We start from the raw sequence: 17,626 nt of genomic DNA on the forward strand, positions 1-17,626 counted from the left end.
TAATCGTCTACACTCTCATCTTCTTAAATGCCTATTTCCTATTCTGTGATGGCTATCTTTATATCGGATAGGTATCTTTTGTATTTATTCTTTTATAGGAATAATGGTGATATATATCATGGTTGAATCTAAAAAGAGTTTTATAGTTCTCAACTATTGGTTGTGATTGTATCTGGTATAGTTTCCTCTTCCTCATACGAATTAGTTGAGCTACTTTACTATGAGTAAAAGGTGAAAAGCTGCTCTAGACTAGACTCACCTTTTATGAAGCATTTGCTTCAAAAGTTGAGCAAATGCTCTACTTTATTCACACAATTTTGAGTATAAGCTTTTACTTTTGAGCAAATGCTCAAACTATTTTTTTGGTGAGCATGAGCAAAAGGTTTTGCTCACGTTTATTCATAGAAAATGAAGCAAATGCTCCATATTTTAGAAGTATAAGCAAATGCTCAACTTTATTCATATGGCTCATTGTCATATACATTGACAATGAACATGATAATGATAATGAACACGGTAAAATAATAATTGAAGTAAATAATTATAAAACAGAGTACATAAAATAGAACAGTCATTCGTATGTTTGATCTTAATTCTGAATATGTTGGGTGTTCCTGAAGAAACTGCATGGAATAATCTGTTTTACAGTAACAGTTCTATAGATCTGCTAAAAAGTGTTTGAAATCTCGGTTAGTGTAAATCGTGCAGTCATTTAGCTAATTTGTTATTTCGCATACATTATATATGAACCGTCACATACCGTAGGTGTGAGAAACTAGTCAATTATAATTGTTACATTTTATGACCTTTTGTGTAGTAGGGCCAATCAGCAGATGGGGTTTATCCTGAGAACATGTTCACCTTTCAATGATGTATCACCCATAATATTTCTGTATAAATCTCTTGTCCGAAGTATTCTTGAGTATGCGTCTGAAATTTGGAACCCTTATTGTAATGATCAAGTACTACTTTTGGAGCGTTTACAAAATAATTTTTTAAGGTACATTTACTTCAGGAAATTCAATTTCAATTGTCAGTTTGACTTTCCCTCTGACACTCTGAGAAATATGTTTCAATTGATAAATAAATAAATAATTGTTACATTTTATGACCTTTCACATAGCGTGGAAGTAAGAAACCAATTAGCTACAGTGTTATGTAGCTATAAATTAATATAAGAGCTACTAATCTTCATACAATCTGATAATGCATGTGGTGATAACACGATTGAGGGTAGTTAACATGTCTATTAGACAATGTGAGAATGGATTATGAAGGGATGGATGTATAGCGTACAGCGCTGTAAGCTGTAGCGGCTAAGTGCATGAATGAATGTAGCTTGTAGCCAGTGAGTGTCGTATTTGCTTGCAACTTGTCGCTTCAGGCATCCCAGACTCTATCGATTTGCAGCTCCCTCTAATCTCCATCTCCATCCCCGACTTTCCATCTCAATTATCCACCATTTCCCCATCCTAACCTAGCTTGTTGCGCTGTAGTCCAGGCTTCATTCATGAGCGAAACACCGCCACAACGGTATTTCATCCCTCCTATCCATTCACGTAAATGCTTCAACCATTTAGGGCTGAGTACTTGACTTGGGAGTCATAAATCTTTTACGACCTTGCTCTAGCGACTTTCAAGCTGTTGAAATATTTATTTAGCCTGCGAGAAAATGATTTGTTATCGTGTTAATTGAATAAGAGAGGGGAGATTTTTTCCAACATTGAGCGCTTTTCGAATCAAATGTTGATTTCAAAATTATTTCTTATTTTTACAATGAACTACTACATAGAGAACAAACCTCAATTGAATTTCAATCATCTGAAAAAATCTCAATGGGGGCATAGAAGAACGGTCAAGGGAGAACAGTTCCTATTTAGCTGGGTTCTACCTAAAATTTGAATCTCTTCCAGAATTTATTAATAATTTGTTAATAATTCGATTACTTCAGAGAAAAATTTACATCAAACAGAAACACAACTGAAGAGAGAATATTTTACATCAATGAGATGAATGAAAGAAATCTGGTTCATCAATTTTCAATCACTTCAGAGATAACTCCTAGGATATTTTCTTCATTAATGGAGGTCCTTTAGGATCCATGGGAGAGGAGAGGATCCATGAGGATAAACCTTTCGCATTAACTTCCTCAATAACTTGAATATCTCTACAACCTTAATCACGTTTAGAAATTTGAATTAAGTTTAAGAAACTCTATTTTCAATACTTGATAAATTGTCAATCAATATGGAGAGAAATTATTTTAATTTTTTTCTCGAGTTGGATAATTCAAAGAAACGATCTTTCATAGATTATCATTCACTTGAGACGATAATGTTTTTCCATGAATTGTTGATAGATATCGTCAAGTCAACATGTCAAAGTCAACAAGATCATCCTTTGATCGGAAGAATTTGCGGCATGAAAGAAAGTGATAAAATTATCTTTAACGAGCTGACACTCATTTTTATAACGTGTTGATAACTTATGAACTCTCAATCGCATCCTCAGTGATATCCATCATAGATGGCCATAACTCAGATTTCATCTGGACTGGATGCGATTATGTTTCCGGTGGTAAATTTATGTCCCAGTTTCGTTTTTCCCTTGAGCCCCAATTATTGGAAGAGAGTAAACGTTGAATCTATCATAATCGAAGTGATGAAACTCAAATTGATCATAAAATCTTTCAACGTTGATCAAGTGCAATTGGTAATAAACTGAGACTCCGCTTAATTGCACATGCACTTAGAGAACGTGTTTAATTGAACATAACTGAGAAGTCGTAGAATTGATCATTAAATTTAGTAAGTTAAGGTTGAACATGGATCATGACTTTATGTATAAATAATGTTCAGCTTGAATCTGTTCTCAAAATGATTCAACTTTATACTGATCATCATAATTATTTCATCAACTGAGTTGATATGAAAATAACTGAATGTATGTTTTCTGCAAGTTAAATCAAGAAATCGGTATTGATCTCAAAGGTGCGTACAGACTCATGCGCCACGAACACGCGCATTTCGCTTTTCATCAGTTGATGCAACTGTTTATGTACAAATACAGATATAAAAAAATGGCATCAACTGATGGAAAGTTAAATTCGCGTGTTCGTGGCGCTTCAGATACTGTTGTTTGTGAGATGTATGCCCGGTTGCAGAGTCGTTACATAAAATCAAACATAGCTATGTGAGACATAGTTTAAAATCATTGACATAAATGGTTGGTCGTTGCACAGTCGTTTGCCGAAGCCCATTTAGCTATATCTCGAATTAGCATCACACATAAGTCACACTGCAGCTCTATTCACTTTTTTCCGTACATGCTTCTATCCAACCAATGTCTTGGCATCGGGCAAAGTTTCAATCGACATCACTGTTAACAGACCTAAAAGACCTCACATAAAATTGATAAACAATATGGCGAATCTTGGCTTTTGGCGTGATTTCTCACCATATTTAGCGATTTGGAGGTTATAAACAACTTAAAAAACATAGGGAGAGAAAAAAATTACTTATATACAGATGGTTTTTCGTGAACATCTTTCAAAAAAAGCTATCACAACCTCTAAAATGCATTTGGTGGGAGTAGCAGTAGATATTGGATTTAACAGCACGACTTCGGGCCCATAACTTAATTGACCGTTTTTAGCTATTGGAGACATAAATAAGCTCTTTCTGACGACTGTGCAACGAAATGATGTGTCTAATTGGGCGTTTTTAGTTTTATGGGAGCTATAGTTTACTTTGACATCTGTGCAACGAAAAGTGGAGTTATGGCTTCATAAATAAGTTAAATGCCTGATTTTAAATTCATGTGACGACTCTGCAACCGGGCAGTAGAGATATTTATTCATAATGATACACTAGAATATCGTCATTGGTGTTGGAACATTTATGTAATTTTTCAATAAATTTGTGATATTTCTAGACAACATTCCAGTGTTTCATTATCAGATGAAGATGTGCTGAAGATGAAGATGGATAGGAGAAAATGAAGATGAAGATGAATAGGAGAAAATGAAGATGAAGATAGCTAAAGATGAACCTTTCCTTATGAGATCCCGGGGATATTTTCCCCTTGTGACCTTCTCTCACGGTCGTGGGTTGTGGAGTCTAAAGCCACGTGTAGAAATAATACCATTGAGAACATTTTATTTCAAAGTTACATCACCATACACAGACACAATTTAATGGGATGTTCGAGTAGGCTTATCATATCGTACTCGAGTCGTTTTGTTGTGTCGTTCTAGACCATTAGTAACTCAAGGAAACTCAGGGAAAATCTCCAATATAAATGAGTGCTACGCTTTCCGAGCCGCCGACAACGGAGCGGAAAAGATCACAGAAAAGATCATCATTAGCAAAAGGCTTTCCACGGAAATGGAACGGGAAATTTTTGTTGCTTCCAAATCACGAACATTTCAAATTGAATATCAGGTCTTTATGGCTTTCAAAAGCCATACAAAAATGTATCCAAATTGGTTTCGAGAAAATATAATGGGAGGAGACGTAAAAGGCATATTGTATTATACTTCACCACTAATACTTTGAATTCTAGGTGTCTGAAGTCTGATTTGTCATGAAGCCGATTTATTTTCTACCTTTTATGCTATCAATTTGGTTATCTACCAATTTATGCTATTCCTATAGGTGGCTTTTCAATCAGGGGCTTGTTTCAAAAGAATTTTCACATCTAGTGTTTTTAGTTGTACCTTTTTTTCCAGTAGAGTGCACTCTGGGTAGAATCTAGCTGAAGTCCATGAGTCCTTTGTGACTGTGAGAATAATTAATGATATTGATAGAAGTTATATCGCACAAATCAAATACATTTCAAAAAGATGTTGAAGTTTTCATAGGACTAGAATAGGTGTATTATGAATGAGCCAATGAGTGCTTTACAAATATCTTATAGATATGAAGTCTCCTGGCTTTATTATTTGTATTTTCCACCTATTTAAAGCTTGAAATCATTGGAAAATTCTAATTTTTGTTAGATTATTCCACAACCCAATGTATTCTGCAATGCCTTGTTGAGTCTCCTCTCATTGTATGGTAATCATGTTTATTTAGATTTATTACTGTAAACCTAATTTATTTTAAACCTAGAGTCCTCCCGCAAAAATCTATGTGTATTGATACTCCATTCATGCAATATTCTCACAATATGAGAATCAATAGCATCAAATATCTGAAAAAGAGCCAAGCCTCATGAGGCATTTTTTCTGACGAGTCAGCAGGGTAGGAAGAACTCCTATTAGCTGATTGAGATGTCGTTTGGGAATCAGCTGTTAATCAGCCAATCGGAGAGCTTTACCGTAATCATGGGTCTGTTATCACGAGCTTTCACCAGGGCAATGAAACTCAATTTCCACTTTTGACAACTGACTTGACATAAATTCAATTATTCACTTCGTAGATAACATGGATTAGTATTTAATGGATATTTTGTTCCCAGGCTGTATCAGATGCAATGATGGTTGAGCTGAAACAATGTTTCATGGAGGCGTATGATGATAATCAGGATGGCAAAATCGATATTCGTGAGGTGAGTTCTTCTTTTAACTTTACTCGACTATTCTTGGTCGACTAGAACATTTTTTGATGAATTCTCTCAGAACATTCGTAGTAGTCCGAAGTTGACATTATTTAATGAATTTTACCACTAGAGACTGGAAAGAAAAATATTACTTGTATCGAGGTAAAGTAAAACGAAGTAAAGTTTACTGCTTAGTAAAATGTGAAAGAATAAGAAGTTAATAATAGTAAATGTGCACTTGTCAAACTATTGTAGCACAATATAATAATTTCTGTAGAAAATAATGATGAACTTTTCACTCTTCTTGAATTTTGAGATGGAAAAGTTATTTCGTTTAAGGAATTGATATATCTTCTAATTGGCATTCTATATTTTTAGAATTGTCCGATTTCATAAATGATTTCCTATTAACATGGTAATAATTATTGTGTATATATACATCATTGTTGCAAAGTATTGAACCACATGTTCAATGTCCAATGGAATAATTGAATGGTATATTTATCTGAAAGATGTCTAAATAATAACTTTTTGAATGAATTTATTATTTTGAGTTATTAGAGAAGACTGGTACTCTTCAGAAATGTATATTTTTATGAAATATGACTATTTCAGGTATAAGCTTGATTGAATAGGATTGTATTGATTTTTAATGTTGCGTTCAATAATTTAATGTAGCGTTATTTTGAAAAGGTATTTCATCTTTTGTGTAGTTAATCTTATAGTACTTTGGTTGATATATTGGGTTCAAGTGTTAGATATTATCTACTTCATATTTTCACTCTTCATGAATTTTGTGCTGTATGAGTTATATTTCGTTTAAGTAATTGACGTATCATCTAATTGACATTCTATATTTTACAATTGTCCGATTTCATAGATGATTTCCTTTGACATGGTAATATTATGTATATACATACTTCTATTTTTGCAGCATTCGGTTGTTTCGCGATTAAGGAAACCGTTTCGAGTAAATATAATAATAATATCGAGTGACCTGGCTGGCTCAGGTCTGGTGTCAGAGTTTTCAGGTCGCAACTGATCAATTTCAGGGCCTCTGACATGACCTTACGACTGCTTTTTAGGCATATTTGAGTAAACTCTGAACTTTATTGGCATATTATATTCACTTGGAATTTTAATACTAATTGTTAGACTTTTATTACAAATCAAGTACGCGTCCTACTCAGTTTTATTCACCTGGCTTATTGGCTATTGCATTCAAGTACTCTTTAGATTGAATGATCAGAATATTAATAAGGATAAATTTATGCGAGTGGCATTGGAGTACTTTTTTGATTGAATGATCGAAATATTAATAAGGATAAATTAATTCGATTTCATTTGACATGATTTAAATAATAATAAAGGTGAATTAATTTGATTTTATATGCGCTTTTATAAATTTTTTAATAAAAATCCAATTTCGCAAACACCTCTTCACAGTTACACGTGTCTCTGCTATAAATCTCTATGGGTTTAAATGAATTCTAAAAACAGAAAACGAATGAGATGAGTGCTCTCGAAATTATATTAGAAATTCAATTCCGAGAAATAATCACATTGCTTTTGACAATGACACGCGTTGACGATTTTTCGACTTACTCTCTCTTGAGAGAATATTTTTGTAATAACGGTGAGCTCTTTTGTGAATGGGTGGCGAGGATAACAATGGAGAATAAAAGAAAGGGAGTGGGTTGAACTGAGAGAGAGAGAGAATGTCAGAGATTGAACGGATGGAAAAGAGAGGAAAAGCTAGGAGGAAAATGCACGCGCTGGTCCCCGGACAGCGCGCTGGAGAGCTGTGAGCTAAATTTAGCTTCCAGGCTTCAAATAAATTGAGTTGGGATACGCTCCTGCCCACTGCGCTCTATCAATATTTTAATACCTATCAAATCTGATCTCGAATGAAAATGAACAACTTGATTCCACCTTCATATTATTATTACCGTGAACTATAGAATCTTATCTGTAAATTTCCAAGAATCAAATTATATTTAACTTGCACAAGCGTTCCATGATGTATAATATTTTTTCGACGAATGATTTTTCCTGCTCATTTCCATGAAATTAATTGACTTATGTGTGAGTGATAGGAGGAAATGAGTTTAGAGATGAATTAAACTTGCGTTTTGGTGGGTTACGAACCACCGGAAAGCTTTTTTGAAACTCATTAGTCTGTTGTCATAGCTTTACTAATAAACGATATTATAGAGTAGTTCAATAGATTTCAATTATTTTTTCATCTTTCCTCAAACAAATTATTGATTTCCACTCTGATTCACTCTTTTAAGAACGGTTTAAATAATTCCTATACCCATCCATGAAGTCTATTAGCATACTATTCAACTATTCTTAATCATCCATTCTTATTCTCCGAGCATTCATCATTGAATTTTGGACGTTTTATTCATTTCTCAGCTTCGCATGCTTTAAGGTTAAACATAATATCATGTCCTCGATTTTCTAGTTTATACAGTATTATTATTGTGTGGACTTATTAGAATAGTAGGTATGATGCTGTGGACAGTATTATAATTACATGATTGTGTATCATAATCTCATACATATCAAATCATGTAATCATGGAGTAAATATAATATATAGATACATTGGTTAATCTATGAAACAATCAATAATTATAATACGATTTTCAGCATCTGATCGATATTCTTCATTGATTGATACAATAGCATCATCAAAACGATAGGGAGAGAAAAAATAAGGTAACCTTTTGCTATTCCTCTCCCAAATTTAGAAAGGTTACACATATTCCGAAATAGTTTAAGTCTTGTAGTTGTTCACTTCATAAAATTTCCAGTCCTTAATTATTTTCACACATCTCCCAATACATTGAATAGCCAGTTTAATAAATTTCAATTTCAATTTATTTGTTTATTTTACACACACATACAAGTTTGATACAGAGATTAACAAAAAGAATACATGCAAACAACAACAACAATGCACATTAGAACAAAATGAAAAGTAAGTGGTGCAAAAAAATAAGGGTGGAAGATTGAAGGGTTTTTCCAACTATGGATTAGGGAAACCTAATCTAGGTAAATAGTTAAGATAGCTTCTATATAATATAGAAGCTATATTATATAGCTTCTGTTGTCGACAAATGGAATCTTTTTCATATTTTTAAATCGTTTTCTGACTAACTAAAGTAACTAACTGAGCTCTTATGAGTTTCTACTCGAATTCATGTTAGGTTTCCATAATTTACCCTCGGCAACTTGTTGGATGAGTCTCTACGCAATGAACAAATTTTGGTAGAGGGTTGTTGTGCTTTTTGCAATCTTATTCTCCCTCGCACATTCCGGTTCCATATAATTGCAGTACGCTTGTGATTTGAGAATCAAGACTTCTATTAGTCATAACTTAGTTTACTTATTGACATACTTTGAGAGTTTTGTTTCTATGGAATGAACAATGAGGAAATGAAATGGACATCTATGGATGTCACCTCCATGGAATGTGTTATACATGGAGGTGACATTTCCTCATTTTTCATTCCAGAGAAACATAACCCTTGAAGTATGTTAATAAGTAAACAAACAATTTTGATTATTATAAATTTGTTGAAATTACATAATTTCATTGAATTCTTAGTCACCTCCATGGAATGGGCTATCCATGTAGGTGACATCTCCTCAGTGTCCATTCCAGAGAAACATAACCCTCAAAGTATGTCAATAAGTGAACATACAACTTTGATTATCATGAATTTGTTGAAACTACATAATTTTTTTGAATTCTAAGTCACCTCCATGGAGATTTAGTCACCTCCATGGAATAGGCTATCCATGGAGGTGACATCTCCTCAGTGTTCATTCCAGAGAAACATAACCCTCAAAGTATGTTGATAAGTGAACATACAACTTTGATTATCATAAATTTGTTGAAACTACATAATTTTATTGAATTGTAAGTCACCTCCATGGAGATTTAGTCACCTCCATGGAATGGGTTATCCATGGAGGTGACAGTTCCTCAGTGTTAATTCGTGGGAAACATCACGCTCAAAGTATGGTTATAAGTAAACATAAAATTTTAATTATTATTAATTTGTTAGAACTACATATTTTATTGAGTTCTAAGTCACCTCCATGGAATGGCTATTATCCATGAAGGTGGCATTTCCTCATTGTTCATTCCAGAGAAACATAACCCTCAAATTATGTTAGTAAGTGAACATACAATTTTAATTATTATAAATTTGTTAAAACTACATATTTTTTTGAAATATAAGTCACCTTCATGGAGATTTAGTCACCTCCATGGAATGAGTTATCCATGGAGGTGACATCCATGGAGGTGACTGAAACCCCATGGAGGTGACTTAGAATTCAATAAAATGTTTTAGTTTTAACAAATTTATAATAATCAAAATTTTATGTTTACTTATTAACTTATTAACATACTTTGAGAGTTTTGTTTCTATGGAATGAACAATGAGGAAATGAAATGGATGTCACCTCCATGGAACTCCATGGAATGGGTTAATAACATAACAGAAACATAACCTTCAAAGTAAACATACAGTTTTGATTATTTTAAATTTGTAAAAAATACACAATTTTATTGCATTCTATGTCAGCTCCATGGAGATTTAGTCACCTTCATGGAATGGGTTATCAATGGAGGTGACATCCATTGATGTCTAATTTATTTACTCATTGTTCATTCCATAGAAAAAAACTCTCAAATTATGTTAATAAGTGAACATACAATTTTGATTATTATAAATTTTGTTAAAACTACAACATTTTATTGAATTCTAAGTCACCTCCATGGAGATTCAGTCCCCTCCATGGATGTCACCTCCATGGATAACCCATTCATGGAGCTGATAGAAGCTATATTATATAGTTGTCGACAAATGGAATCTTTTTCATATTTTCAAATCATTTTCTGACTAACTAAAGTAACTAACTGAGCTCTTATGAGTTTCTACTCAAATTCATGTTAGGTTTCCATAGTTTACCCTCGCTAACTCGTTGGATGAGTCTCTACGCAATGAACAAATTTTGGTAGAGCATCACTTTGCTTTTTGCAATCTAATTCTTCCTCGCACATTCCGGTTCCATATATTGCAGTACGCTTGTTATTTAAGAATCAAGACTTCAATAAGTCATTAGTATTTACAATTATTTATCTTTTCAATTAAGTTATATAAAAACAGTGGATTGTACGTATGCTTGGTAGTTCTTATATTTAATTCAAACATTTGTTTAGTTTTAACTTGCTAGCCAAGTTCAATCCTCAATTTGAATTCTTGCCGGTTTTTAATCAGATGGTTTTGGTCCTGCAAAATTATTTCTTCAATATGTGAATATTTCCTATTTTAGTGGTAATAGTGTGAACTATTTCTCCTATGTTTGGTTTTGAAGCATCGAACTTTGAAAATCTACTTTGTAAAAATAATTAAGGACTGAAAATTTTGTGAAGTGAACAACAACTACATGACTTGACCTATTTCGGACTATGCGTAACCTTATCTAAATTTGGAAGTGGAATAGCACAAGGATACCCTATTTTTTCTCTCCCTATCCATGATGATGTACTTATTGTATGAACCAATAAAGAATAAAGATGGAAGACATTATTAGCATTTGAAATATTCTTTCTCCTTCTAAATTTTCTTTGAGTTTATCTATCACCTTCAGTACTGTAGTGTACCTATCAGATGTGTAAAAATTTGTCATGAAAAATCAATTTTCGCTAGTAATAAAACTCCTGCCCTAGCAACAGTTTCATGTTTGTGAACACATTCATAAAATTGATTTCAGTTCTTGGCTCTATGACTTGTCTTTACTACATGGTGTCAAAAGACAGTGATAGAAATATGAGTGAAAAAGGTAAAAAGATGAGTGAAAAAATGTGCTGGAAAAGTAGAGGAAGATCACGTGGGTTTCCATAAGCTCAATATCAAATTTCAGCTCCAGAACCATTCGATTTAAGGACGTCTGAAAACTGGCCTAAGTAGATTATACGATAGGATAGAATCAGATTTGCTCTCGGTCTGAAATCTAAGGTTGAAAAGAGTCAAGTAATTTATGTCTATCCACTGTTTCGAAGATGAAGATGAGGATATTTTATCATATCTTTTTCTCTCAAGAGTCAGTCGATCGTGGAGATGAATTCAAAATCAATGATCAAAATATAAAAGAGAGAATAAAACGATATTTTCACAGAAGTCACAGAGCAAGGCCGCTAAGAAGTTTATTGAAGACGGAGAAGGTATGGATACCCGACATGAAGAGGGTTGGTAAAATTCTCGAAAGGCTTGACGTAAGAAGATTTAGAGTGTTATACCAGGGTGGAGTTTTGGACAGGAATAGAAGACTGCTGATCCCATTTGAGAGAAAGAAATACATAGTGTAGCTATCAGATGTGTTGCCTTAGCAACAGTTGCGAGAAAGAAAGGTGTAGTTTAGCTGTCGGATGTGTTACCTTAGCAACAGTTCCGAATTTGAGCTGTTTGTGTACACGTGCGTTAAATTGATATTGGTTCTATGACTGAACTTTATACAAGTATAGAGCTCTTGACTTCACGTCAAGTTCTTGACTCCACTACAGCGAAGTCAAGAACTTCACTGCAAGTATAGAGTTCTTGATTTCACGTCAAGTTCTTGACTCCACTACTGTGAAGTCAAGAACTTCACTGCAAGTATAAAGTTCTTGACTTGACGTCAAGTTCTTGACTCCACTGTAGTGATGCCTTCACTGTACTCAAGGCTATTCTGTGTAGCCTTGATCATTCAAATCCTGTATGGTCTCTGGACTAAAAGAATAGAGTTCATAAAGTACCTCCAACATCACTCCGATCCGAAATATTAATTTTATTTCAATTAAATAAAAAGACTAAGAAATTGCCAAAAATCACAGATTCTAGAAAATATTAATACTTTTTGTTTAGTTGAGAAGTTGATATTGTGGTAATTATTCATATTAAATATAAAGACTAAGAAATTGCCAAAAATCACAGATTCTAGAAAATATTAATACTTTTTGTGTAGTTGAGAAGTTGATATTGTGGTAATTATTCATATTAAATATAAAGACTAAGAAATTGCCAAAAATCACAGATTTTATTGATAGTTTATCAGAGATTGACTATGGTGTAACAACCGAAACCGGTCTTTCTAACTATCAATAGAATCCGTGGTTTTTGACAATTTATTTTTATTTAATATGAATAATTACCACGATATCAACTTCTCAACTACACAAAAAGTATTAATATTTTCTAGTTTGTTCACTGCATAGAAATTGCAGCAGGAATAATCTTGTTCCTATTTTGTCCCACTCATGTGTCACTGTAAGATGTAGATGTGTCACTGTAAAGGTGCGTACAGATTTACGCGCCGCGAACATGAGCAATTCACTTTTAATCAGCTGATGCCAAGCTTTTTATATCTGTATCTTACAGTTTCTGTAAAAATACAGATATAATCAGCTGATTAAAAGTGAATTGCTCATGTTCGCGGCGCGTATATCTGTAAGCACCTTAAGATGTTACAAGAGGAGTCACTGTCTCTGGAAAATTCTTCAAAAGCCACGCAATCTCGCAGCTACCTTTCTTCTAATGCATCAATCCCATACATAGCAATATCCGCCTTTATCAAAAACTGCAAAATTATGTAGATTCTGTTTTCTCTTGTAATACAACTCGCTATCACAAGAAAAAGGAACGCACATCGATGCTTGGAAAAAGTTATGCAACGAAATGTTAAGTTTTCAATAGACTTTTCATCTTCCTCCTTCATCCCATCCCATCGATTCTCTCTCTCTCTCTCTCTCACACACACACACACACACACACACACACACACACACACACACACACACACACACACACACACACATACAACGTTTAAGCTTTCCCATTGCTCTTGGAGAGAACTCACATCTGAGCAATTCTTAAAGGTGTTTCACTGTGTACACCGATGTTTTTTGAAACATACAAAGGTAGTTGAGATCATACGACTTAAATCAAAAATCAAAATTTTTATTTGTTATTAACATATTTCATACAAATAGAGTTGCTATCCAGGTATCAGCATTTGGAAACAATATAACATTCAAATAATAGACTATATGGATCAGCTTATTGACAACACTACTTAACAAGATACAATGTAGGCAACTTAATAACAATAATTAACAAGAAACAATGTAGTAAATAATTAATTAGAAGACTAGCAAAATTATGCATGATTAGAAAAATTAAACTTTAGCTAATGATGATTTATTCTGACCAGCAATCAAACACTACAACAAACAAGTTCTTGACTCCACTACAGTGAAGTCAAGAACTTCACTGCAAGTATAGAGTTCTTGATTTCACGTCAAGTTCTTGACTCCACTACTGTGAAGTCAAGAAATTCACTGCAAGTATAGAGTTCTTGATTTCACGTCAAGTTCTTGACTCCACTTCTGTGAAGTCAAGAAATTCACTACAAGTATAAAGTTCTTGACTTCACTGTAGTGATGCCTTCACTGTACTCAAGGCTATTCTGTGTAGCCTTGATCATTCAAATCCTGTATGGTCTCTGGACTAAAAGAATAGAGTTCATAAAGTACCTCCAACATCACTCCGATCCGAAATATTAATTTTATTTCAATTAAATAAAAAGACTAAGAAATTGCCAAAAATCACAGATTCTAGAAAATATTAATACTTTTTGTGTAGTTGAGAAGTTGATATTGTGGTAATTATTCATATTAAATATAAAGACTAAGAAATTGCCAAAAATCACAGATTTTATTGATAGTTTATCAGAGATTGACTATTAACAACCTAAACCGGTCTTTCTAACTATCAATAAAATCCGTGGCTTTTGACAATTTCTCAGTCTTTATATTTAATATGAATAATTACCACGATATCAACTTCTCAACTACACAAAAAGTATTAATATTTTCTAGTTTGTTCACTGCATACAAATTGCAGCAGGAATAATCTTGTTCCTATTTTGTCCCACACATGTGTCACTGTAAGATGTAGATGTGTCACTGTAAAGGTGCGTACAGATTTACGCGCCGCGAACATGAGCAATTCACTTTTAATCAGCTGATGCCAAGCTTTTTATATCTGTATCTTACCGTTTCTGTAAAAATACAGATATAATCAGCTGATTAAAAGTGAATTGCTCATGTTCGCGGCGCGTATATCTGTAAGCACCTTAAGATGTTACAAGAGGAGTCACTGTCTCTGGAAAATTCTTCAAGAGCCACGCAATCTCGCAGCTACCTTTCTTCTAAGATAGGTATAGTCATATTTGCAGAGTCGCTACCTATCAATCCCATACAATCATAGCAATATCCGCCTTTATCAAAAACTGAAAAATTATGTACATTCTGTTTTCTCTTGTAATACAACTCGCTATCACTAGAAAAAGGAACGCACAACAATGCTTGGAAAAAGTTATGCAACGAAATGTTAAGTTTTCAATTGACTTTTATCTTCCTCCTTCATCCCATCCCATCGATTCTCTCTCTCTCTCTCACACACACAACGTATAAGCTTTCCCATTACTCTTGGAGAGAACTCACATCTGAGCAATTCTTAAAGGTGTTTCACTGTGTACACTGATATTTGTTGAACATACAAAAATAGTTGAGATCATAAGACTTCAATCAAATCCGCAATCAATCAAAATTTTTATTTGTTATTGAACATAGTTCATACAAAGAGAGTTGCTATCCAGGTATTAGCATTTGGAAACAATATAACATTCAAATAATAGACTATATGTATCAGCTTATTGATGTTGGACTGATCTCAATCTCCTCTCAATGACTATTTTTGTATAAATCATACAACTTTGAAATATTAAAGTTTGATGATAGGTATCTTTCTAGTGTCTTTACGGCGAAAATGCGATTCTACTCTTGGAAATAAATTTACATGTTTTTTTATGTGATTCATATTTCCTAATGATGTGGCACTAGCAGGCTTCGAATCTTTTCGTCAGTCACAGACAGAGAGTATAGAATATCATTACATTTTAATGGCCTATGTAGAGGCTACTCTCATTCATTTTTTTCTTCAAGTAGTCTGTGAACCTATAGCGGCTACACGAGAATTTTCCTCACCTGCGAATGCAGAAGATGTTTTTCACGTGTGAATGAAGTTGCTTCACATGTGTGTCATAGTCTGACACACAACAAGCAACAAGCAACTAAGACAACAAGCAACCAACAAGACGCAACTAGCAACTTTGCTCCTGAATGTGATGTGTGTCATAGTCTGACACACAACAAGCAACAAGCAACTAAGCAACAAGCAATCAACAAGACGCAACTAGCAACTTTGCTCCTGAATGTGATTTTCCATTGAATCGCCCACTAGAGCAATATGAGATCGATGTCACCTACGCAGAGCAGACGCGTCTCTCGCGACATAACAAGCTCGTCGAAAGGCAGCAAAGGTCGCTCATCTTGTCCAAGTCATTCAAATGCCTGCTTGATATCTTCTCTCTCATCTTGATATTTTTTTATTCTTGAAGAGAGAATTTGAAACCCCTTACTTTCATCTTGATATTTTTTTATTCTTGAAGAGAGAATTTGAAACCCCTTACTTTCATCTTGATATTTTTTTATTCTTGAAGAGAGAATTTGAAACCCCTTACTTTGAATGTGACCATCAACAGAATGCTGTGATTCGTTATTATCAAGCCACTAGACGTTTTTACTTAATGCCCGGTTGCAGAGTCGTTACCTACATAAAATCAAACATAGCTATGTGAAACATAATTTAAAATCACTCACATAGATCGTTGCACAGTCGCAACGTTGTTGCACAGTCGTTTGAGGAAGCCCATTTAGCTATATCTCGAATTGTATCACACATAGGTCACACTGCAGCTCTATTCACTTTTTTCCGTACATGCTTCTATCCAACCAATGTCTTGGCATCGGGCAAAGTTGCAATCGACATCACTGTGAACAGACCTAAAAGACCTCACATACAATTGATAAACCATATTATGGCGAATCTTGGCTTTTGGCGAGATTTCTCACCATATTTAGCGATAATATTACAGATGGTTTTCAATAAACATCTTTCAAAAAAAGCTATCACAACCTCTAAAATGCATTTGGCGAGTGTAGATATTGAATTTAACAGCACGACTTCGGGCCCATAACTTAAATGACCGTTTTTAGCTAATGGAGATAAAAAGAAGCTCTTTTTGACGACTGTGCAACGAAATCATGTGGGCGTTTTTAGTTTTATGGGAGCTATAGTTTACTTTGACATCTGTGCAACGAAAAGTGGAGTTATGGCTTCATAAATAAGTTGAATGCCTGATTTTAACTTTATGTGACGACTCTGAAACCGGGCATTAGTTTCTACTGCAATTTGACTTATAAAATAATACATAGTAAAAACAATATTTAAACTTGTAGTACCCTTTCATTAAAACATTTAAATAACTTCAAAACATTTCAACAACTAGTTATTTACGAAGGGTACTACAAGTTTTATATTGTTTTTATTAATTTGAATAAAGTAGCCCATATAAGTGAAATGATTTTAATAATGCATAACTATCTAATTTTGAATCTTTTATCGTAAAAAGGCAATATCTACAAACAACAATAATTGAAGGCAATAGCAATAGCACAAGCAAATATTCTGTTCTGATATTCAATAGAAATATTGTATATTGTTGTAAATATAACATGTAGCATAATACTAAAATTTTAGGATCTACGAGAAATTAAATTTCCATTTCAATACGAATCTATTTTTAATTATATAAGAAAAGGTTTGTTAGGTACACTGTACAACGCGCGATTGAACACAGGCCTAAAATCGATGACAGACGCTCACTCTCTCTCTCTCTCTGCCCAATCACTAAAATTAATGAAACAGTAAATAAAATGAATCACGATATAATTTCAATAGTAGAATGGACAAAGAAAAACGGACTAAAACTCAACCCTATAAAAACTCAGCCCATAATAATTGGATATTCAAGACTAGTAAACAACATCGATTTAAACTCTTTCAACAATATTAATGTTGATGGTGTCGAAGTAGCTTACTGTGATTCAGTTAAAAACC

The 17,626-nt window shown here is 33.7% G+C and overlaps 1 protein-coding gene across 2 annotated transcripts in view; it reads left to right on the top strand.

The window, feature by feature from the left end:
* Positions 1–17,626, top strand: part of LOC111051137 (calbindin-32) — a 105,384-nt gene that overhangs the window by 61,353 nt on the left and 26,405 nt on the right. For both annotated transcript variants that reach the window (XM_022337564.2, XM_022337565.2), the window contains exon 4: positions 5,461–5,550. In XM_022337564.2, the coding sequence (XP_022193256.2) occupies positions 5,461–5,550 (90 nt within the window). The remainder of the gene's footprint in view (positions 1–5,460; positions 5,551–17,626) is intronic.

This window comes from Nilaparvata lugens, chromosome X (genome assembly GCF_014356525.2).
Source record: "Nilaparvata lugens isolate BPH chromosome X, ASM1435652v1, whole genome shotgun sequence".
In the NCBI taxonomy this organism is placed as follows: domain Eukaryota; kingdom Metazoa; phylum Arthropoda; class Insecta; order Hemiptera; family Delphacidae; genus Nilaparvata; species Nilaparvata lugens.